This window comes from Larimichthys crocea, chromosome XI (assembly GCF_000972845.2).
Source record: "Larimichthys crocea isolate SSNF chromosome XI, L_crocea_2.0, whole genome shotgun sequence".
In the NCBI taxonomy this organism is placed as follows: Eukaryota; Metazoa; Chordata; class Actinopteri; family Sciaenidae; genus Larimichthys; species Larimichthys crocea.
Window position 1 is genome coordinate 21,582,802 of NC_040021.1, and position 23,488 is coordinate 21,606,289.

Sequence of the window (23,488 nt, forward strand, 5' to 3'; positions counted from 1 at the left end):
GGTGTGGTTACAGGTGCAGCAGAACACGACTTAAAGCACAAACAGGATCTTGTGTGTTAAGTTTTTTTTTTTACTTTCTTTGAGCTGCTACAGCTGCTGTTAGGCGACGCTCGCTCAGTCTGTCAGCTCAGAGAGATAATCCCAGCAAAGCCTTTTGTCGTCTGTTCTTAAAGAACTCGTCGCACATCCGTCGAGGCAGTGAAGGAGGATTTAAAGCAGATGAACTCTCCTGTGGTCGTGTTGTTTGTTTGTTTTTTCTTTTTAACACAGCGCGAGCCAGAAAATGAGTTTTTGTCCATCAGCCCCCCACAGAGATGATTTATGAAAACAATTAGAACCGTGGTCGCCTGAAGGACGAAGCAGAAGCTCTGCCGGCTTCAAGCCGTCTCACCTTGACAGCTCGGTCACCGGCTTGTTTGACACAATAGAGACACACACACACACACGAGCTTCCAATCCCTAAGCTGCTGAATAAATGAGAAATGAAGGATTATTTCTATAAATCTGCTGCCTCCATGTGCTTGTCTAAAACACACACACACACACACACACACACACACTGCAGCCGAGCATAAGCAGATTACTTCATCAGGCTGTGGTCGTGCTGTCGTTCCTCGTGTTTCTCTTCTCGAAGTTTCGACACGTTGATCCCGAGTTGTTTACCGCCGACAGTGCAGAGATTTCACACCACAAGGCTTTATGTCGTGTTTGATGTGACGTGAATATGAATCACTCAGTCGGCTCCTTCAGCAGCCGACAAACAAACGAATCGAGCTAATCTGTCAAACATCCGCTACGTTCAATCGGTGTTGATGTAACAGTTCAGATGTTGGAGCTACACAACAACAACTGGATCAGATTTTATGGAGAACTGTAGCTCGGGAGGAGTGTTAGTGTTTGTACCACAGGTGTTTTGGACCACCAGGAAGAAGAAGGAGGAGGTTTTCAGGGCACGGGGGCTTGTTGACAGGGAGTGTGTTGTGCCAGAACAGGAGCTGGACAAGCAGGCAATGCAAAAAGATGGAAGAGGGTTAAATTGCAAAGAAATGCTGATTTGTATGTAATGTTGCTTTTTTAACAAGTGGCTTCAGATAAATGTTGTGAAGCACAAAAACACGCAGTTAAAAACATAAATCATTTATTAAAAGAACACATGCTGCTACAGTTGTTGATATAAAACAGCTGCTGTCGACCACTGATACTGTAACAGTAGGAAAGTTACAATAATAATATTGACTGGGGTCACATTTTCTCCTACTATGCATCTGCACAGGAATACAAAACCACGCCACATCCTCACACAGGGAACCTGGGCAGACTCAACAGCACTCTTTAGAAATAATAAGTGTGTGTGTGTGTGTGTGTGTAGGCCAGCTCTGCGGTGTTTCCACGTTATAATTTTGATATCTCTCGCTCCTCAGTCCAGCTCGTTGGCTCCTGTCCGTCCAACGAGCTGTTTGATCAGCGAAGACGCTGCTTTGAATACTGTTACAGCGGTTTGTGGGGTTGATTCCCACAAACACACACACACACAAACACACACTGTATTTTTGCTCGTCTTCTGCCACCTCGGACTCGAGAGTTTGATAGAAAGTCCGACAGTCCCTTTGTTCTTCACAGCACGGAGCAGATCTGTCTGCTTTGAAACGTTCGTAACAACCAGAAACAGGCGGCGAAACAAACACAGGAAAACGGGAAGGTGAGCGTCGTCGTGACAACCTTCAACAGAAACCTGTTAAACAATGTTCAACTGATGGACAAAGACACAGAGATGAAATAAAGATACTCTCGTCTGACTGAACTCTGCGGAGGCACTGGAAGCTTCATATTTCATATCTTTAATTCAAACATCCAGATATGTAGCTCTGAGTTTGGTTCAGCAGTCGCAGTGCACGAAGACAAAATTTAAAGCATTTTTTTTTTTTTTTTAATTGAACTGTCTTCGTTTAAGTGATTAGCATCCTTCTTAAGTCAGTGTGAAGTGTTTACAGGAGACAGAAATGAACCGTGGACATCGCTGCAGCCAAAGCAGAGACCTGAAGATCTTCATGTCGTCTACTTTGTGTCCTGCATGTTGTTGACGTCTGGTTTACAGTAAACTTTACAGTAAACTTTACAGTAAGCTTTACAGCAAACTTTACAGTAAGCTTTACAGTAAACTTTACAGTAAGCTTTACAGTAAACTTTACAGTAAGCTTTACAGTAAACTTTACAGCAAACTTTACAGTAAGCTTTACAGTAAACTTTACAGCAAACTTTACAGTACAGTGAGTTTAGGACCAAAGATGCAGTTGAGAAACTTTGGAGACAACTCAAAGGCATCGAAAAAAGAACGCCCGCTACAACTACAAATACTTCTCAGTACAATCAACAAATCAAACCCAAATGATCAAACAGATTTAAAACCGCAAACTTATAAATAAAAAAAACATTCAGAAAGTTCAAATTGTCGAGCACGATCACAGACGGACGTGAAAACCAGCTTTCAGGTGCTACATCGAGTTTGTTGTGGTCACAGCTTCAGTCCGTGCTGAGCGGCAGGTCTGACGTTCATCTTTAAACCCAAAGTCGAGCTTTAGTTTAGACTTTGCTGAACCTCCGTTTGTCTAGTTCAGTCAGAAAATAACCCCGGTGTGAACTAGGATTTGAAAACTCGGCGTTGTGCTTCTTCTGTCTGAGCCTGTGGAACGTTTGAACACGTTGAGCTGGTTGGTTGGAGATGTCTCCGTCTCGGGCTGTGCTATGGTCCACTGCTGGCCAAACATCAGAAATATGTAAAAGTATTTTTTCTCTCACAGCACCTTGAATCAGCGGTAATGTCTCAGGCTAGATCTGCACACTGTGTTTTCCTGTTCAGGCGTAGAATTATACAAAATGACCGAGACGTCCGTCTGTCCGTGAAGGTGGGTTCAAAAGTGATTTGTTCTTGTGTAGATGGAGCCACAAACACCGTCCTCCTCCATCGTCTGAACTGTGGAAGACCAGGATTTTAGTTTTGTCCCATCCTCTAATTCGGCGTGTGCATAGTTTGTTGTGCAACAAGAAGCCAGGACGAAATGTTCAGGAGTTTTCAGTTGGCAGCAGAAAGACACCGTGAAACATTCAAAGAAAAGACGTGAAACAATCCGATGGAAATATTCAGAAACAATCGGTTTGATGTGAGCAGAACAAAAGAAGTGAAATGAGGCGTTCGTGTGTTTTTTCCCAAAAACTACAGGTGACAAAATCATCCATTGGAAATAAAGCTGCACCAGGCAGAGAACAGGCTGCCGTTAATTAGAGACTAAAGTCTAAAGTCGTCTCCCTCCACCCAAACATTTGTGTCCTGACGGGGAATTTTAAGACGTTTGTTTTCTGGCAGTCTTTGTTGCGGCACTGCTGCATTTCTTGGCACATTAGTGGAACAGTGGAAGGTACATGTGCAGGAGGTACGAACAAACATTCCCCACAGAGCTACTAGTGGCCAAAAAGTTCATCCAGTGCCTTTATACAGGACACTGTCTTTAGTTTGCAGCTCCTAGAAGAAGTCTGGACGCGAGTCTTTCACTTGGAGAAGTTTGGTCGCCAAATCCTGCCTGGTGCAGCTTCATTTGAACAAAGACGATCTTTGTGTTTGACTTTGGGAAAAACCATTTTTCTTCAAGTTCAGATGAAAGCTACAGAAGTCAGTTGTCATTTTTTTAAAGAAGGCTTAGGCCCGTCCTCGGCGGAGCTGGTCGGGCTGTGGTTGTACTTAAACTGACTCGTACAGTTTGAATCTGAAGGCTTGAAGCTGAGCGGTAACAAACATGAAGGAACATAGATGTATTTAGATGTATATACATATTTACTGTGTTGAACGTCTGGTTGGATTTCAGCGTTCGTGTGATAAGAACTGAATGTTGTTTGATGTGTGATATTCCGTACACGTGAGATGTGAGATTTCAAGCTTGAGATTCATCGAAGGCCTCGACGGGAAAGTCCAAAAAAACAAACAATCAAATCAAACTTTTTTTTGGACGATCCTTACAACACGTCACGCACACATGCGTGAAACGGTGCGTACAGTACTGAAAGGACTCTCGTAGGTCACTTGGTACCGAAGCTGCTCGGAGAACTTTCAGAGTTTTTGGACTCTTGCTTTTCTCCGGCAAACGATTTTTTTTTTTAAGCAGACTTGCACCTTCGGGGTTACAAAAGGCAACTCATCATGGAGATTTAACGCTGCATCTCAATCACATTACAGTATTTTTGTGAGCAGTGGTCTCAGAGCCCTCACAGGAGTGTTTGCATCCCTCGGCCACATAAATCAGTTTTTGTTACGGAGCGTTCACTCAGCCTCCGCCGTCACTCCTCGTTTGTCTGAGCGGACAAACTGAACTTGGACCAGCTGAATCATTTTGATTTTCCAGCTGTGAGCGCTCGGGTCGGCTACAGATCACAGAAAACGCCGCTCGCCTTCTGCTTAACTTGTTTTGGAAACTTGGAAATTTTGAAGGAAAATTCAGGATCTCCTTTTTTTTTTTTAAATGCATTTTGTGAGATCAGAGTTTAAACCTGAACGCTCTCATTCGGCAGCTGTATCCAATTTGTCTGTAATTAATGGAGCTGTTGTGATTGATGCTGTATCATTCACATTTTGTCTTGTTTTTCTGATATTTGCTCTTTTTTCTTGTTTAATACTCGACACTTTCACTTCAGATTTGTTTGAGGCTCTTCATCACAGGCTGTGAGTGGACATGAGTTCTACATCTTAGAGGTCTGAAGAGGTGAACGTGTCCAGAATTATGGAAGAAAAAAGGAAAATTTTGCATAACTCGCATTAAAAAAACATAAAAAATCGCGTTGACCTTCAGATTTTTGCTGCTTCTCGTCTCGACTGCAGAGTAATCACAGTTAAACCCAATAAATAAAAGAAATAAATAATGACGTGCAGGTTTCTGTCTTCATACTGAGCGTCACATATTACGATGGCTGTGTCTTCATGTCTTCATGTGTCAGCAGAGGAGGAGACGGGTACGGGAGGTTTGCCGCAGTGCTCTAATGATCCTCTGCAGTGAGTCCTCTCTACCTCACTCCCCGTCTCCTCACTCCTCTCTCATCCTTCTGTTTCCTCTCTATCGACTCGGCGTCTTTGAACATCCTCGTCCACTCCGATCAATAACCTACACATGTGGAAACACTTAGTCGTCATATTTGAACGGCTCTTGGTTCCGGGGAAACTTTCCTTCATTGATCTTCTTTTTCTAAGCGATGAAGTTGAACCTGTGAATCTCTGCAGCCTCCACGAACACCAGCGTTCGTCGTCTCCACTCATCGCTCACAAAAGATGTTAGCTGCCTGAATTCTCTCTGGTGAAATTGTGCTGTAGATATATAGCTGATAGATGAATCTGTTTTTAGTCACGTCAGAATAATTTCTACCTTTAACCCTCTCAGTGACACGTGGTCTCAGAAATACTCTTGTCTGGACACGACGACTCTGTTGATTGAAACGTTTGAAATGAAATGTGTCTGTGTGAAAGAACTAAAATCACTTTTTGTCTTCTTAGAACTTCTTCCGGTTAAAGCTCAGAAAAGCTCTTGTAGCACATGTTCGTGTGTTCGTCCTCTACTCTGCTGTCAGGTACAGACTCCTGGATGGATTTGGGATGCTCGGGAGGGGGCGTAGTGGATCAGATGCGGATCTGGTAGCCGTCGTTGAGAGTGCTGAGCTCCGGAGGTTTTCTCTCCACCGAGGCCGGCCTGAGAGACAGAGAGAGAGAGACAGAGACAGACAGAGACAGACAGAGACAGACAGACAGAGCAGAACGTGGTTTGAACACACTTGTGCTGTTTGTTTGTGTGCTCCTCCCTCGTGCTGTTGAAGTGGTCTCAGCTGTTTAAAGCAGCAGCAGATCATTACGCCGTCTCTCGTGGTGTTGTCTGTCTGAAGTGGTAACACGTTGTTAAGTGTGGAAGTGCTCTGTTGATAACAGTAATAGCTTTCTAAGTGCCACATTCGAGCCGTTCTGCTGTGTGCGGATCATTTCTGCCGTCGATGAGGCGATTAACTTTTATGAAGATTAAAACAAACGATGAACCCCCGAAGGGAACAATGAGAAAACTTTCTCACAGCCACAAGTCGTTTCTCTGACTTCTTGTCTGCAGCTCTGTGTGAGGAGTGGAAATCAGTGTGTGGTCAGTTTGTTTGGCTCAGCGGCACTTCAACAGAAGTCATGACGACAGAGAGAAGCTGGTTGGGTCAGTACTCACTGAACACCAGGGGGCGTGGTGACTGAATGCAGAGAACTCGTTCATGACTTTCTGAACTTCATTTCACTTTTTTCTTTTTCTTTCACTAAAGCACCAAAACATTTGACTGAATCTGCACTGCCTATAAATATAATAAAGACGCAGCTGAAGACTATTTTCATGTAGATTTATGTGCTGACGCTTTTATTATTATTATTTATTTTATTATTTTATCACTTACAGGGAGCAAGAGAGCCGGGGATCGAACAATGAGTGTGAGGTCTTCAAAAATCCGACCAGTAGTCCAGAGACATTCAGATTACAGTGAGCTCTCTCTGAAACTTAAACTTGTTGAATCATGAGAAAAGAAGAAAACATTTTCACGTTACGTATGAACTGAAACGAGTCAAAGCTCGGATGATCTCTGCATTGTGTCTGTTGGTTTTTTTTTGATTTGTTGTCTCTAATAATAACCGGCTCAGTTCGACATAATTTGATAGAGGAGATAATTTGATTTGAGGCGACTCGAAGGGATTAAACGGAAAATCCGTTTTGTTTTTTTGAGCAGACGTGTCTGAATGATGAGACGGCTCAGCCTGCAGGAGCGTCTGCATGAGAAAGGTCATCGCAGCCACGTCAGATGGCAACACCGGGAATGTCACTAATTGTGGTTGTGTGTGTGTGTGTGTGTGTGTGTGTGTGTGTGTGTGTGTCTCTGCAGTATGACCAGGCTGCAGCTGCTGTCCGAGTCAGATTGTGTTACATGCCGCCACACAGCTGACAGCACACACTAATGCATCCTGCGTGTGTGTGTGTGTGTGTGTGTGTGTGTGTGTGTGTGTGTGTGTGTGTGTGTGTGTGTGTGTGTGTGTGTGTGTCATGGAATGGTGAGTCACTCTGTTTTTAAGAGCTGCTAACCCTGAAAGAATTTCAACCCAGAGTTTTCACACACTTTCTCAGCAGACTGTACTTTTACAACAAATATTATATTAACTACACAGTCACACATTACTTAACTGACTCGTTTCACGGCTTCAAACTCAGATCTCTGTGTGTGAAACCCAGCAGCTCTCCTTCATAACTACAGGAGTGTGTGAATGAATTAGTCTTCAGGATGTGTTCGGCCTCTTCTAGACTTGGATTAGAGTTTTACTCGCAGCATCAGAGGACTTACTGTACGTCCTGCGTCTCAGTCAGAATGAGAGAGGCCACACACACACACACACACACACACACACACACACACACACACTGACAATAACGCCTAGTGTCAGCTGAACAGAACAAGGACTCATCAGCCTGGTGTTAATGCTGAGCTGTCAGCGAAGAAACACACACACACACACACACACACCACTTCAAGTCTAAACTCTCCTTGACCTCAAGAGAAGAGCCATGAAGAGAGGAGGAAGGAACACACTCACACACACACACACACACACACACACTCTCTCTGAGTGTACGCTGTATCTACCACTGAGATTCAAAAACTTCCTGCTAAGTTTTGAAACATTCTGTCCAAAACTCTTGTAAGCTGCTGAAACTGTGAAAACACACACACACACACACACACACACACACACACACATTAAATCACTCACGATTTGTCTCTGCGGTGTGTGAAGCGTCGCTGGGGGCTGCTCTGTCGTCGCCGTGGTGATAAGGATTTCCCCCGGCTCCGCTCCTTGATTGGTGACTGGGCGCTGGACGACTTCAGGATCTAACGAAGGATCAATAATAAAGCATTAATCAATACAGAGAAGAAATAATCTTTGTTTTGGTTTGAAAGCAGGTTTCAGTCTCACAGATGTCACTGAGCTCATCTCCAGCAGCAGGCAGCTGTTTTCTGATAAACTCAGTGCTCAGCACTAAATTACAGAGTAGCTGCTGAAGGAGGTGGAACATGCAGCTACTGAAGAGCCGGATATTTTAGGAGAGAGACCGGAGATAAAAAGAGAACGAATGCTCCAACATGTTGTCCTGATTAAAAGCGTTTAAAGCGATGATTTGTGATCGCTTTTTCTTCTTTCATTGATGGTCTCAGCTCCACATGGGTGATGTCACAGTCAGCAAACTGCCACTAAAATTCATGCAATCAGTCCTCCAGGGAAAATGTTTAAGCACAACACACACGCTGATTTTCTAGTAACACTATCACAGAGTGCTGCTGCACTGCTTCAGGCGTTTCAGTGTACAGATTACGATGATGAGCATGACGCCAAAAACAACCTCTGCTGCTGCTGCTGTTCCACTGCAGGCAGAAAGTGAAGCCGTGATGAAAGGAGCCGCAGACTGTGCACATGCATGTGGTGACATTTGATTTATTTATTTTATTCTCCCTCAAACTTTAAAAACTGCTGAGACACACGAAAACCACGTGCATAAGATTAAAGCTACAAATCAACCATTTTAAGTGTGTGTGTGTGTGTGTGTGTGTGTGTGTGTGTGTGTGTGTGTGTGTGTGTGTGTGTGTGTGTGTGTGTGTGTGTGTGTGTGTGTGTTGAACAGCAATCTGAAGCTGTCATTAAAGACTCGGTGGGAGAAGAAAGAAAAGTGCAGGATGAACAGTGATGGCAAGTTTTCAGCGAAAAAAGAAAAAAGACAGGAAGTGTCTCGTATTCCACAGCTGGTCACGTTCATCATGTGGTTCTGAGAGATATATGGGGGTGTGTGTGTGTGTGTGTGTGTGTGTGTGTGTGTGTGTGTGTGTGTGTGTGTGTGTGTGTGTGTGTGTCTCACATTCCACTTTTTTAGTTTTATGATTTAATAAGACTTCAATATTTCTATTTTTTCAACTGTGGGATTTTATATCTGGTCTTCGTTACTGAAAAAAAGTCAAACATTTGTGTCTGTCTGTGAGGACTGTCAGTAACTACAACCATACATTCTTAATGTAACTAAATAAGTAATAATAATAATGATAAGTTAATAAGTAATAATGCCAGTCTCATAACAACAACATGACATAACCCTAATGTTAACTGATAAACAGCTCTCTGAGGAACAAACAACATGAACAACAAGGTCTGAAACTCAACGGGGTCCTTATAAAGATAGAAGTACATGAACACACACACACACACACACACACACACACACACACACAGTCTATAATAAACATTCTCCGGAGTCTGACAAACAACTACACAGTCTGCGTGTGTGTGTCTGTGTTTTCATGTGAGTGTGTGACAGCTGCAAACTCGCTGACCTACATTACCGTATCCTGCTGACAAAGTACAGTCTATATATCGTAACACTGCACGCACACACGCACGCACACACATATCGCCTTCAAGGAACTGTATGTGCTGTAGAAATATGCAACAAAAATAAACCCATAGAAAAAAAACAACCTTAAACTCTCTCACACACACACACACAGACACACACACACACATTCCTTCCTTCCTCATCATGCCCTAAATCATTCCCGACAGTTTATAGTCGCTGTTCATCCCAAAGGAAACTCCATCCATCTCTGATCTCACTGGAAAAACGAAGGTGTTAAACCTGCTGTTTAAACTTCAACAAAGTCCGTCTGAGATTCCACATGAATCCAGACTTATAACCACACAGAACACTATGTGAAAAAGTCAGATATGAAGAGACTCTTCTGTTACTGTATCAACTCATCTCTGCTGAATGAATTCAATCAGAAAAATCTGCAGAGTACTTTCTGACAAACGGGCATCACATGTAAAACGTGACCATCGATAGCAGCTGTTTGTTTTACGTGAACGTGGTTTTGTGGTTGCAGCCTGAGATTCTGGTCTGTTGCAGCTATGAAATAACAAGTCTGTGTTTTGGCACATAAACACTCCATTAGCGGCGCCGCTAACAACTGTTTTACTTCTGTCCCGCTGCTGGAAACCGGCCCGTTCATCCCAAACCGCATATTTCCACTCCACTGTTCAGTTGTTACCAGCCCGGCTGATTTATTTAGTGGTTTATGTGCAGTCTGTGTTTTCTCCTGCTTCAGACTTACTCCACAAAAACTTGTGAAATGACTCAGAAGCTCGTAAAAGGGAAACTGCTTTTCATCAGAGGAATTTAGTTTTTAATTCACTGACGGACGTGTTTTTGTCCTGAGCACACAGTACACACCTTCATCCTCATGTCTCGGCCGTGCTTCTCCAGCTCCTTCCTCATCTCCTGAGCTCCCAGTCGGGCAGCGTTCAGCACCAAATGCTTCCACTCGATTGGCTGGAAGACGTGGGGGTCATGAGGCACATACAGGCCGATCTTCACCTGGGAGAAACAGGCGATTAAATCAAACGCTGGTTCTACTAAAACAGGTGCTCCCCCCCTTGTTCATCCCTTTCTCTTACCTTCTTCAGAGTGTGCTGGTATCTCTTGTAGGAGCTCTCGAACTCAGCCACCAGCTCTCCCAGTGTGCGGTGGGTCAGCGGTTTGTCCATCAGGTCCTGGCGGCGGCTCATGCCCAGCGAGCCGTAGCGGCCGTTGCAGTAGACGCCCAGCACAACATGGTGGAAGCAGTGGCCCGAAAACTGGGTCTTAAAGCTGATGGGGAAACGCTCGAGAGACGTCAGCCCGTTGGTAAGGTAGCTGGGCGACACATAGGCGTTAAGGAAGGGTTGGTTTGTAGACTGGACTTATTCAATGAACTAACTTTGAATGCACATTTGACTAAAGGGAAGAACATTGGAGTACAAATTTGTATTTGTTTGAATTTGCTCGAGTCATGTGACTGAGTCTGACTCTCAGAAGGCCACAGGGTAAACAAAGACTCTGACAAAGTTTGATTCATTGTTGTTTTCCTCTTATTTAACAAGAAAAACAAAGACAGAAAGATAAATGGAAGGTTTCATCTTTTAACTTTGACCAAACTCTAAAACATTCTGGATTTTTCAGATTCAGAGAGACAAAAAGATGTTTGGTTGACTAAAGACGGAGCATAACAAAACACAGGACTCCTGTGGAAACACTCGGCTCAGCTCAACAGGCTGCAAACACAAAGTTCTTCAGCCGTCTGTGGCGGAGAAACAAGATCACAACATTTTCTGTGATTTCAGAGTCCAAATAAAAAACTGGGTGCAGTCTATATTTAGTCAGAGATCCAACTGTAGCCGTCTGTGATAACACACACACACAGATCTGATCTGGACAGTATCTCTGTCGGCCAGCAGCCCACCATCTGCTCTGCTCGGTCCACAGAGGCCTGTGATTGGCCGGCGTGCCTGCCCGTCACCTCAGCAGCCTGGAAGCCACAACACTGCTGTGTTTTCATTAAATATTCACAAGGAGCCATAAACACAACTAGACCACTGATCACACACACACACACACATGCTGTAGGGAACGCTGCAGTGTTAAAGCTGCAGACCTGAATGAATGAACCTCCACAGTCACAGACACTGAATGATCATCTACTGATGAAGTAAAAGGAAGCGTGCACCTTCATGTGACTGCTGAGAAGAAATGAGTTACACTGTGAAAGGATAAAAACACACACACACACTCAGGGTGATACACCTAACTGCTATAAATCATGATAAACAACATGTCCTGATGCTTTATGTTTGAGAGGAACATGAGGTTGATCTTCTCCAGCTGCAGCTGACTCCAAAGAGCTCTGAGTGTGTGTGTGTGTGTGTGTGTGTGTGTGTTTGTTACTCTTCACCACAGTAACAGATAATAATAGATACTAATGGAAACAGAAAGACTGTACACTAAGTCTGCACACACACACACACACACACACACACACTCTAATTAATGGTTCATTACACAAACACACTTCCTGTGATGCTGCTAACAGTAGCTCTTTCTCTCTCCCTCTCAGTTGCCATAGAAACCACTACGAGAGTTATCGGTTGTAGCGCAGTCGATGAGTACAACACATCACCTCTCGCTCCAAAGTTACATTACTAATCCAAGACTCAGCCTTATCCATCCATCCATCCATCCATCCATCCTCTTCCAAACAAAATGAGAGCTGAAGTCTGCCTCGCGTCCTGACGGCAGACTGCACCAAAACCTTCAAATATTATATTTCACTGTTCTATTTTTGAGAGGCGGAGGTAAGTGAGAATCATCATCTGTGAGTACGGAGCAGATGGATTTTTAAATTCACTCTCTCTTCCTCCCCCTCCCCCTCTCTTCTTTGAGTTTCTCTCTACGTCGTCTCCCTCGCTAAAATACTGCAAACGGCATATAATCCTCTTCATGTACAGGGAGAGTCCTGGGCTTTACCGATCTTCGTCATAAGCAAACTCCGGGCTCGGATTTCTTGAGCGTCGCTTTGCGCTCGGCCTTTTGATTCACATTGAGGGAGATCTTAATGCTGCAGCACACAATGATATTTTAGACAATAAACAGAGAGCTTCCAACTGAATGCGGAAAAGGCCCTTTCCTGTTTTTCAAAGCCGACGATGCCAGGTCCATGAATACATGTTTTTTTCCACTTTTGGAAAACTGACTCAACCTCCTCCAACACCTTTGGGATGAACTGGAACAAAACAGACCGCATCGCTCCAATATCAGTGAGCGACCTCACTAACACTGAATGAGATCAAATAAGGTGATGAGATCATGTATGAGTGGAGTAATCTCCTCTCATACATCTTTTAAAAGACCTTGCTTACTCTGTGGCCTTTGTTGACTTTTGAAAAGTTCTTCCTGAATAAGTGTGCACTCTGATTTTTATTCAACTCGAGGCGGCTTTGTACTCTGGCCTTATTCTGCGAAACACTGGTCGGTGATGGTTAATACAATGAGACACGGAGTCGAACACACAAACCCACACAAAGAGCTGGTGTGACCCAAGGTAAACCCTGAATGTCCTGGGGAGAAATCAGATCACTGTTAACAGGGAAGGATGGGGACCAACGGCAGAGGACGGACTGAAGTCAGACACAAAGACGGGGAGGACAGACGGCTCCAACTGCCACAAGCCACAACAACAGTCGCTATTCATCCCTCTTTCCTCGCTGCTTTTCTGTCTTATATCTACTCTTGTCTTCTCCCAACACTGTGTCAACAGAACACTTGATTTCAGATATATTGTAGGTAGGTAGGAGAAGATAGATTTTGGATTGCTGACTTCCATCGTGATCAAATTCCTCCAGCTCTCAAAAGACAACAAAGGTGTTAACTCTTTTACAGTGGTTATTATTTGATTAAATCTTACTGGCCATTATAAACTGACTGCAGCTCACAGGGCAGGAGCAGACATGACGTCATCCAAGAGTCAACTGGTTAGGTCAGTATCACTATCCTAACAATACGAGGTATGCACACAGGGCGTAGCCTCCTGTATGTCATTAACATATAAATAGATGGTCATCCAGCTTCCACACCAGGTGAGGCCTCATAGCTCAGTGGTTAGAGCACTGGTCTTGTAAACCAGGGGTCGTGAGTTCAATTCTCGCTGGGGCCTGATTCCTTTTCCAGTGTGGCTGACCTCAGGACCCGCTGAAAGGTGACACTGCTCGAACATACACTGTCCTTTGCCAATATGAATGTGAGAGTGTGAGTTCGTTTAAAGGGCACGGAGCAGCAGAAAAGCACCAACACTGATGGACTGTCGACTCTTCACTCCCTCTGGCTCATGTGTCCTCGTTCCTTCACTCGCCCCTGAAGTTTCAGCTGAGCTCGTGGCACTCTCTCTCTTTTTCCTCTTCCCCCTTTCATCTGCGAGCTAAAAGCCAGTCTCCGTTTAAGTCGCTGTCAGCTGCCGCCCTGACGGTCCTGGAGAGAAGCCACTGCGAAACTAGCACATGTGAAACTGGACCATCCATTCACAGAAACACAGAAATCCCTCGTGTGTTGACACGTTTTCACCGTTCACACCACATAACCTGCAGTGTGGGTCATTATATTTCACAAGCTTGTATCCTGTTGATAATGGGTTAATAATGCACCTAATAACGAGACCTCAGCTTCTGACTACACACTGATAAGTGCACTAATTGATTCATTTGATCAAATCAGTCTATACTTTGTATTTTTTCAACAAGTTTCTTGTTTCCAGGTGATTGTAGACTAATGTCATGTATATTATTACATTTCTGCCATATTCTGTAAATAGACGCCACTAAATTCAAACCTCTGAACCTTTAATGTGTGAACATTCAGTAAATTTCTATCCACACAACCACAGACCGGTAACAGAGCTCTGAAAACACAGCAAGGACTAGAGATCACGTACATCAACAGATGTTTGGTTACAGTGGCTTCATGTCAAGACGTAACGACAAAATGCAACCTGGTTAAATATTCCTTTGTAGCTGAAGCAGAGCTTCAGACTAATGAGGCACAATTGCATGTGTGTGACCAGATCTGCAGGCTTCCAGGAAATGAAGCTGTTGCAAAAATTTACAGATTTCTGCTTTAAATTTTAAGCTCTGCAAGATGATACTAAGCTTGTGTGTGTGTGTGTGTGGCGGGGGGTTAAACTTTGAAGAGGGCTTGTTGCCAGGCAACACGGTTCTGTAAGAGCTAGAAAGGGTGGCAGCGGCGGTGGTGGTGGTGGTGGGGCATTAGGACATAACTGCAAGAGCAACATGTCTCATTGATTTCACCCACGGATAACAAAATAACCTTTTGGCCCAGGGCTTGTGTGTGTGTGTGTGTGTGTGTGTGTGTGTGTGTGTGCGTGTGTGTGTGCAGGAAAGGATACATTCCCAAGATGACGGCCTCGAGACATTTGATTGGCAAAGACTCCCTGATCATCTCTCTCGCCGTCTCCATCAACCTAAAAGAGGAGGAAGATGAAAAAGAGGAAGAGGAAGAAGGAGGAGGAGAAAGAGGAGAAGAAGACATGCAACAGAAAAGAGGAGCAGCGGGAGGGAGGAGAGGCAGGAAGGAAAGGGGGAGAGAGAGAGGAGGAAGGAAAAGAGAGATGTAGATTGTTATTTTCAATTTAATGTGAAGAGGTTTTAAACAAGAGAAGAAGATCTATTTTCTTTCTTTTACATTTCTTCAGTTCACCAAGACCAGAACAAACAGAGATGCAGAGTTGGATGTTACATCATCAAACTAATGCATGTGTTACAATATGTCCAGAGAAGAGACGTTACGGTGACACTGTGAATGCTTCAGTGTTGTGTCATGTTGTGAGGATCTCAAAGGTCAGGGCTGGTGGTCACCACGACAGCATGTTAACCTTTAGTCAAACTAACTATCCAGCCGCCGTGGAGTACTGTATGCATGCAGAACAAATATTAAAGATCAGAACCTGTCCACATTTACATTATAGTCACATTACAAAGTTATTAAAGCGTTTGAACAACACAAGTTACATGATTTATCGTTACTCTTTGTGAGATAAGCATGTCGCTGTCATTGATTTATATTTGGTTCCATTTCTAACACTTCATTTAACTTTAAACAAACTGAAGCGACACCAGCGCCTCGGAATGCCAAACTAAATCAAGCTATGAAAACATTTAGAGGTGTGTGAGACATGTTGATGTGAAGTTATTATGAACTGGATCCTGTTAAGGGAATCAGAAAGAGGTGTTTACATGGAGATCCTGATAAACTGATTGTTGTGTTGATCTTATTATAATCACAGTCCACTTACCCACACAGAGGACGACTCTTCTTGATCTCAAAGAACTGGGTTCCTGTGTGGTTGTATCTGATGGAAACGTTAAGAAGAAATGGACTGAGTGACGGAGTGGTGTCACCTGACAGGTGTACCTCTCAATTTGACAACTGCTGTCGCAGCAGAGTTCAAAGGATACTGCAGAGCCTTCATGTAGTTCTGGATGGCCACCAGCCAGTCTGGGACCGACATGGACGGTTTGAAGGTCGGGACTGAGGGAACAGCATGCTGAAGACACACAGAGACAGATTTGTACACGTTATTTCCAGCAGATCGACATGTGGTAGCATACAGAGCTCCAAAACCACCACACACCACCACCCACCACAGCCACACCTCAATCTGCTTTCATGTTTCATGTCCTGTGGCTGATTACAGCTCGTGCTGCTGACACTAGAATACATTTACACTGGATAAACCATCATACAACTCATCATAAAGTCACTTCTCAGCTTCTGGTGTGAGACTTGTGGCCTTGGTTGTTCTACAGAAACCCAGTTTGAAGTTCAGCTCTCTTTAATTAAACACTTTATTTTAAGTTTCAGTGATTAGACTCATGTTTGGAGACCAGTACGTATAATTCAGTGAGTCTAAAAAGCCTCTGAACAACATTTAGATGACAATATTTCTGCTACCATCACCTCTGCTACCACCAGTGGCAGTCGTGGTCGTGCTGGTAAGAGATGCGGCGCATAACAAAAGCCCAGTTTCTAACCCAGAACGTCGGGGTTGTTTGATGTGGACCACCTTAGACCACCAGACCTGCAAACACCCACGCTGTGAGGAGGGAGCGGCTTGTGGTGGAAAATGAAAAACTACGCTGCTGTCTCACCTCAACAAGAGTCATCTCAGAGAGGAAACAGAGGTCACAGATGTGGCTTCATGAAAAGGACATGACCACACCAGCGGGGTGAGTCAGACTGACACAAACCGACACTTCCTCTGTGTGTGTGTGCAGGAACAGTGAACTACAGCAGCAGCCCTCTCATTTTCTGAGGATTTCAGCTCCGCTGCTTATTACGTTTATTTTGCATGAAATGGGAACGGAGACAACATCAGAGCTCGCCCTGTTTTGTTTTGTTGTTTGTTTTTGTTCCTTGGCGATCACGTGATCTCCAAATATTCACAGAGGACGACAAGAACAACTTATATTCCAGTCACAAGCATGCAGGTTTTTAATGGCATCTATAAGACTTTAAAACTCACTGTGAGAACTTTTCATGGGACAGTAAACAGATCAGACATTTAACAAGTTACTCAGCCAGTGCAGCAGTTCTTTAGCCACTCAACAACTCATTCGATACAGATCAGCCTTCAACTCGGACAAAAGACCGACATCTCAGTCGAGTGAGTAAAACAATCAGCCAACTAGCCACACGTCAAGGTTAGGCCAGTCTGCAGTCATTCAGTCCATAAACCAGCCTGCCAGCCAGCCAAGACCAGTAAATGTCAGGTTTTACAGGCGCATAATCTCCCATGTAGTGAAATCCTCGCTAAGGCATCAGCTGGCACACACACACTCACTCTAAAGCTGCTCTCTGCTGGGTCAGGAGTGAGATGAGTGGTAAACCCTCACGTTTATCATCACGTCCGCTCTTTTCTCGGCCACAGAGAAACGCCAGAATACACTTCGATACATTTTGAAAGCTACAGATTGAGTCATCACCGACAGCCGGATGAGCGTTCAGTGAACATTCTGCGTGATGAATCACTTGTGTTTCGAATTCACAGTTTGGAAAATATTTACGACACAAACCGCAGCTCCTAAAAAAAAAAAAAAAAAAAGAGAAAAACACAGCATGACAAATCTGACTTTTTATGAAGCGTAATGAGAGCAGCTCTGGTGCAAAGTCAGCACCTCTCCTAATGAAACGTGACATTGCCTAAAAGATTTCAGGCATCGGTTTCAGCCGTCCTGGAGTTTAACAAGTTTACAGGACGACGTTCATCAGGAAGCCGAGGCAGCTCTCAGCCTCCCTTCCTGTTTTCTCCCAGCTCTTCTGTTATCATCTCTTCCTCCTTCTCCTTCCCTTTCCCCTCTGTGTCGCTTATGTCACTCGTTTTTTTTCAACTTTCCCTCCTCATCCACCACCACCACCAACAGGCAGGCAACCTGACCCACCTGGCAGCAGACAATAAAAAAAAAAAAACAGAGGGAGTGTAACCAGAGACAAAAAGATAAAGCAGAGAGAGAGAGAGAGGTCTTATAATATCAGTCATGACCTTCCTGACTTTTGAATTGTTGGAAGGAAGTAGCGGGTGGAGTAGGAGGTTGTAGGAAAAAGAAAGAGTCAACAGGAGTAAGCAAAGCAGAGCAACAAAGTGTGTCCACGTACAGTTTAACTTTAAATTAAACCACAGACGTTTAAATAAAAGATTATTTACTATTCGTTTTTACAGCTGAGACGTCACCTGCAGTGTCATCAGGTAACACTGATGTGTTAAAGTACGAGGTGTGAGGATCTCCACGTCTCTGTGTGCATTCAAAAACAACAAAGTGAGAGAAAGAGAGAGACGGATCTTATTTCATGTTGATATCTTTAGAGCGGGACATCCCGAGGAATGCCTTTTTCTATGTGTGTGTGAGGACAGACAGCTGAGAAACAAGTAATTAAGCAAAGTCCTGAAGTTTCATTTGTTTGCATTGAAGTGATGACAGCCTTTTCCTGAGGACTTACATACATCAGTGCTGACAGCAGGACTCGAAGCTTGAAGCTGTGACTACAGTAAGCACAGAGTCTGTCTGGACTAATCCAGGTTGGCATGGATCCACACATATCAACGTCCAATCAACACAACACGAGCTTCTGCAGACAGAAGCTCAATTGTTCTGTTACTGTACGGGGCTGAGCTGGTTATCCTTTTGGAAACGCTAAACGTCGAGTTTAAAGAAAATCCTATTGTCACAGCTCGGACAGAAACATTTCACTCCTGAACAATGAGTCATAGAAATGAAATGATCACATCTTTGCTCAGACGAGTTCTAGCCAGTTTTTTTTAACCAAAGACCTTTTGGTAGTCCAGTTGGTATCCAGAGATTATCCACTCCGCAGATTGTATTAGAGGGATTTGGTCCCTGTGCCAAGACTTCAATTGTGTTAATGAGGGCGCATGGAGCGGCAGCATGGACTCTACCTGAGCTCACCACATGGTGCATTTTGAAAGTGATCAACAGGATCTACCTGTTCCTTTCTGATCACATTTCTTCTCACCACTGCGACTACTCGTTTATTGGTGCCAACTCTACAAATGTCAGTTAGACTTACACTCTTGTGGGTCAGTGTATCAGCGTCGGTATCTGTAGTAACCACCTGCTTTCATACCACACACACACACACACACCTCTAGAGTCAGGTTGCATATCAGCAACACAACAATACTGCAACAGACACCTCAAATGCGTGTATACAACGCCCATATTGTCTACAGCAGTGTCCCAACACCGGCCTTACACACACGCTGGTCAAATGGAACTTACTACAAGGCTGTTTGAAACTTTTTAGTTTGACATAAAGGATATATCAAACATGATTCCATTTCGTTAGTGATCTCGTTTATCTGAAACATGCACCATGTCATTTTCTGCTCACATCAAAAGAACTAAAGTTGTAGTTTGGTGATTTTGTGAAGTAGTGTGGGATCATGGGAGTTGTTGTCTTTGCTGTTAAACATCTTCGCTGATGAAAATCTATCTGATGCGTAAAAAACGGTTTTATTCACGTTGCATTTAGCCATGTTCTCTTACTTTCCTCACTCTGTGACACTGTGGCAACTAGAGGCAAGCAAGGAAACACAACCTGAGTATTAATTCTTTGGTTTTGAATATTATTGGACAATGTAAGCTCACAAGTAAACAAAATACAGAACATACAACCAGCGTTTTTAGATGCTTTAATGTGAAAAACTGTCTGATATCCTTTATACTACAGTGACACAAACACTGTGTTTACCTACTTGAAAGCTTTCCAGTTACACTTGGTTCAAACTTTATAAGGTCTCTGTGTGTCTGTGTGCAGTTTTTGTGTACATGTGTTGATTTTGTCCTCATGCCGACTTTCTGTCCAGAACAACAGTATGGGATTTGGGTACTGTCAGCCAACCGGGTCACTAATGACCACATGGCCAATTAGTGCTAGAGCTAAACAACAAGCAGCCTCCTCCTCCTCCTCCTCCTCCTGCTCCTCCTGCTCCTCCACAGCCTGGAACACAGCAAGCATTCATCTGAATCACTGACGAGAAAAACTATGAGAAAAATCTGAGGGGCCTCCATGGCAGCAGGGAGATGATGTGCATCATGTGAGTGTGGACGCCATTTGTTTCACCCTGAAGAACCAGTCGCACATTTTTTTATCTTTCACTGGCCTCTGTGTGTTTGCTTTTTCAGGATTTCTGACTTTGGGTACAGCTCCTGGTTGTTTGTAGGCACGCCTACGGTGATTTGTCTAACCTACACAGGACAGTATGGATGTGTGTGTATGTGCCATGTGTGTGCATGAGGAGTGTGACAAATCCAAAAAGCAGAATTAACATCATTCGACAGGTATGGCGCCCCCGATTTAGCACACTCGTTGCCACGGTAATGTGATGCGTGAGTAGAAGAGTGTACACCTGAGTGTGTGTTTATTCGTGAAGTGTGAACGCAGGTTGACATTAACACCTAAGCAATGTAACTGTGAACACACACACACACTTCTCCACGGTCTGACTGAGACACCGACGCACTAACTCGCATCACAATCGTAAGTTCACTGACGTCTACACACACAGAGAGGAAAGAAAACGATGTAGCAATCTTGTGAGATGCAGCTTGTTTTCTCTGTTTCACATCTTAGTGGCATCTCACGGCATCATACTGATCACAACCCCTCTCACCTTATGTCTCCTTTCCTAGTGTAAAGGTGAAACTATGGTGGCCCTATCAAGAGCCAGAATTTAGCAACCGGGTAGCCCAGAATGGACTAACTGGGTTAACTTGGGTTTGGATAAAAATACAGTACAAGTACAAACCTCAAACATGAGAAGAACACAGCACCGACCTTCAAAGTAAAGACCTGCCGACATACTGAATAAACACAATGAAAGTCAGTCCTGTTCTTTAGGCAGCCTACAGGAAGAAACCTGAGCAGCTGTCACGCTCATCCATCATGTCTTACAACAGGCGCTCGGCTGCTTCCAGCGCTTAAAAAGCGCAGAGACGTTTGAATTCCTTCATAGTTCGGCAGCCAAAGAAAACCCCAAAGGGAAGTCCTTCACAAAAGAGTGCACACTGAATGCTCTTCAATGAGTGCTCAGAGTCTGTTTGAATGGTAGAGAATGTGTTTTTTTGCTTAAAATATAAACAGACAATGTGAATATTTTCAAAAAGCAGTGAGGCGGGGACATTAAGCAGGAATTAAAAGGGGCGATAAAGACAACAAACAGACAACACCGCAACATACTTTTAGAGTTTTAGTGTTTGGAACTGAAGACGACAAACGCTAAAAGCCGGTAAACTTGATTTATAAAGACATTTTTCAAACGCAGAGAGCTGAACCCATCACAGCCGGCTTACCTTGGGAAGGTATGCAGCATTTCGGATCCGGTCCACCATCTCCTGGCCCTCGGGATGCACAGCGGCCACATGGGACCACATCCTCTCCCAGGTGGTGCCCTCGATGGGGAAACCGGTCCTGTTAACGTAGAAAAGAACCCCTCCGTCCTTCTCCTCTTCCTCCCCGGGGGACCTTGAACTGTTGTTAGGGGGAGAGGCGGAGGAGTCCTCCTGGGTGCTGCAGCGAAGGAGGCAATGTGAGCTGGTGCTCTTGGACCGGCCGTGCCTGCTCAGCTTGGCCGGGGAGGTGCCGGTCCGGCTTGGGGAGTTGGGTCCCGTCATTGATGCCAGGAGGAGGAGGAGGAGGAGGAGGAAAAGTTCGGGGCAAGCAATCCTCCTCCGGCTACAAGAGCTTCTTCTTTGTCAGCGTTGGACAGTGCATGTTGATCTTAACAGGCTCACCTGACGGGATTAAATAAAAAACAACAACAATCAGACACATTTTGTGTCCTCAAAGTAGACAAACAACAAAACATGGAGTGTTTGAATAAGGTGTGGTGCACCTAAAGAAGGTCTGTGCCTTTCCTGTTTTGGAGCATGAAGCCTTGACAACAAGACAACAAATCAACCAAGACGGACCTCTGTCACAGAAAGCAGCAAAATGTATAGTTTGCTTTATAGTATATTTTTATTTTTTGTTGTCACTTGTCACTTTGTGTAATGCTGCTGCTGCACTATAATTTCCCAGCTTGGGATAAATAAAGTATATCTATCTATCTATCTATCTAAATCCTAAATGTCGAAAATGAATTATAGAACATCCGACTACCCCCCACAGATTTACATGTACATGTGTTTTTCTCTATTATCAGGTTGTAATTACTTTGTGTAGTGATAGTAGTTCATGTATTTTGTTTTGTCTTGTTGTATTTAAACGTGCTATAGAAATAAATTGACTTATGACTTAATATTATTCTCTGTGTGTCTATTTTCTGTTGTTTACAAGTGTGAAATTTGAACTGTAACACTTTACATCATGTTATATTTGCCATTTTAATGTGTTTTAATGAAACACTACATGGAGGTAATTAGCTGTAAACACATTAATGAGTTAAAAAAATATATATTACAGAGACTTCATATAAACAATTAAAGACATAACTTTGAATTTGTTTCTAACTCACCACATGTCGGTATCAGGCGGTTCTTCGTTCAAATATCCCGACCGTTATTAATCCAACGGTACCGTATCACCGCCGAGGCTCCGGTGTCAGATACTCGACGTGTCCCCCGGGGTAAAGGGGCTTTAAGACGGCATTTAAAAACACACACACACACCGAGACGAGGACGAGGTCTGTCCCATCCGGACCCGGGGCGTCGTGGTCCAGCTCCGGCAGGTGAAGTCTTGTTTTGGTTCGAGGCTTTGTAACTTCAGCTCGTAGCTGTCAAGCTAACGGCTGCCAACGACCGTTAGGATTTGAATACGCCAAAGTAAAAGCACGAAGTTTGTCAGTTTTTTTTTTGACATATGTACATATTTAGAGCAGAAATCGTTGCGGCATGCTCATCAGCTCATCGTCCTCATTTGTAAGATTAAATAATGTTTCGAAAACTTCCATCCAAAACGCTTGGTAGTCTCATCTGGGCTCTTTTATTTTGAAAATCTCATCCGGAAGTCCTTCTGTTGCGCTAGCCTAGCTGACACTAGCCGTCTCTCTTTCGTTGCCAGTCCGATAAAATGACCTCCTCCTCTGCGCATTCCTTCTCGGTGTCAGCTATCTCCGCGGAAAACGCGGCTCCACGCCGGTAGAGAGAGCTCCTTCAGCCCGTCACATGATGAAACCATCACGGATAAAAACGGTCCCCGCTAGCTGCCTCTGCGGTCCTCCCGTCCGCTGCAGCCACCGAGCATTGGCGGCCTCTCATTGGTCGAGCCAACAAAGAGGGGCGGGCTAAAGGGTACGCGCTACCATATTTGGAACTGACGGCCTTCTCTGATTGGTTGGTTTTGATAGACGAAGGCGTCAACAAGTGATAATAGGTGCTGCAACAAATGTGATATTTTTTTGTGCCCCTTGTTGCAACTGTTGATTTTGCACATTTTGCACATTTTGAGACACTTTACAAGGTGAATTCTCAAAATAGAATCACATTTTATTTAATTAAAGAGAATG

The 23,488-nt window shown here is 44.0% G+C and overlaps 1 protein-coding gene and 1 non-coding gene across 2 annotated transcripts; one reads left to right on the forward strand and one right to left on the reverse strand.

The window, feature by feature from the left end:
• Window positions 1-1,121: 1,121 nt before the first annotated feature.
• vash2 (vasohibin 2) lies at window positions 1,122-23,249 on the reverse strand. The gene is made up of 9 exons (XM_019259155.2): window positions 22,498-23,249; window positions 21,335-21,775; window positions 15,923-16,011; window positions 15,760-15,816; window positions 14,854-14,928; window positions 10,541-10,778; window positions 10,317-10,460; window positions 7,814-7,932; window positions 1,122-5,723 (listed from the first exon to the last, which is right to left on the reverse strand). The coding sequence occupies exons 2-9, from the start codon at window positions 21,653-21,655 to the stop codon at window positions 5,654-5,656; spliced, it is 1,113 nt and encodes a 370-aa protein (XP_019114700.1). The 5' UTR covers window positions 21,656-21,775; window positions 22,498-23,249; the 3' UTR covers window positions 1,122-5,653.
• On the forward strand, window positions 13,539-13,611 carry trnat-ugu (transfer RNA threonine (anticodon UGU)). The gene has a single exon. It is a non-coding gene; the product is annotated as a tRNA-Thr (tRNA).
• Window positions 23,250-23,488: the final 239 nt, after the last annotated feature.

Excerpts from the sequence above, each read along its gene's own strand:
- vash2 (XM_019259155.2), bottom strand. The coding sequence starts at position 21,655 with ATGACGGGACCCAACTCCCCAAGCCGGACCGGCACCTCCCCGGCCAAG. Across the intron at positions 16,012-21,334 it reads ATGCTGCATACCTTCCCAAG|CATGCTGTTCCCTCAGTCCC; the intron begins GTAAGCCGGCTG and ends GTGTGTCTTCAG. Across the intron at positions 10,461-10,540 it reads ACCAGCACACTCTGAAGAAG|GTGAAGATCGGCCTGTATGT; the intron begins GTAAGAGAAAGG and ends TGTTTCTCCCAG.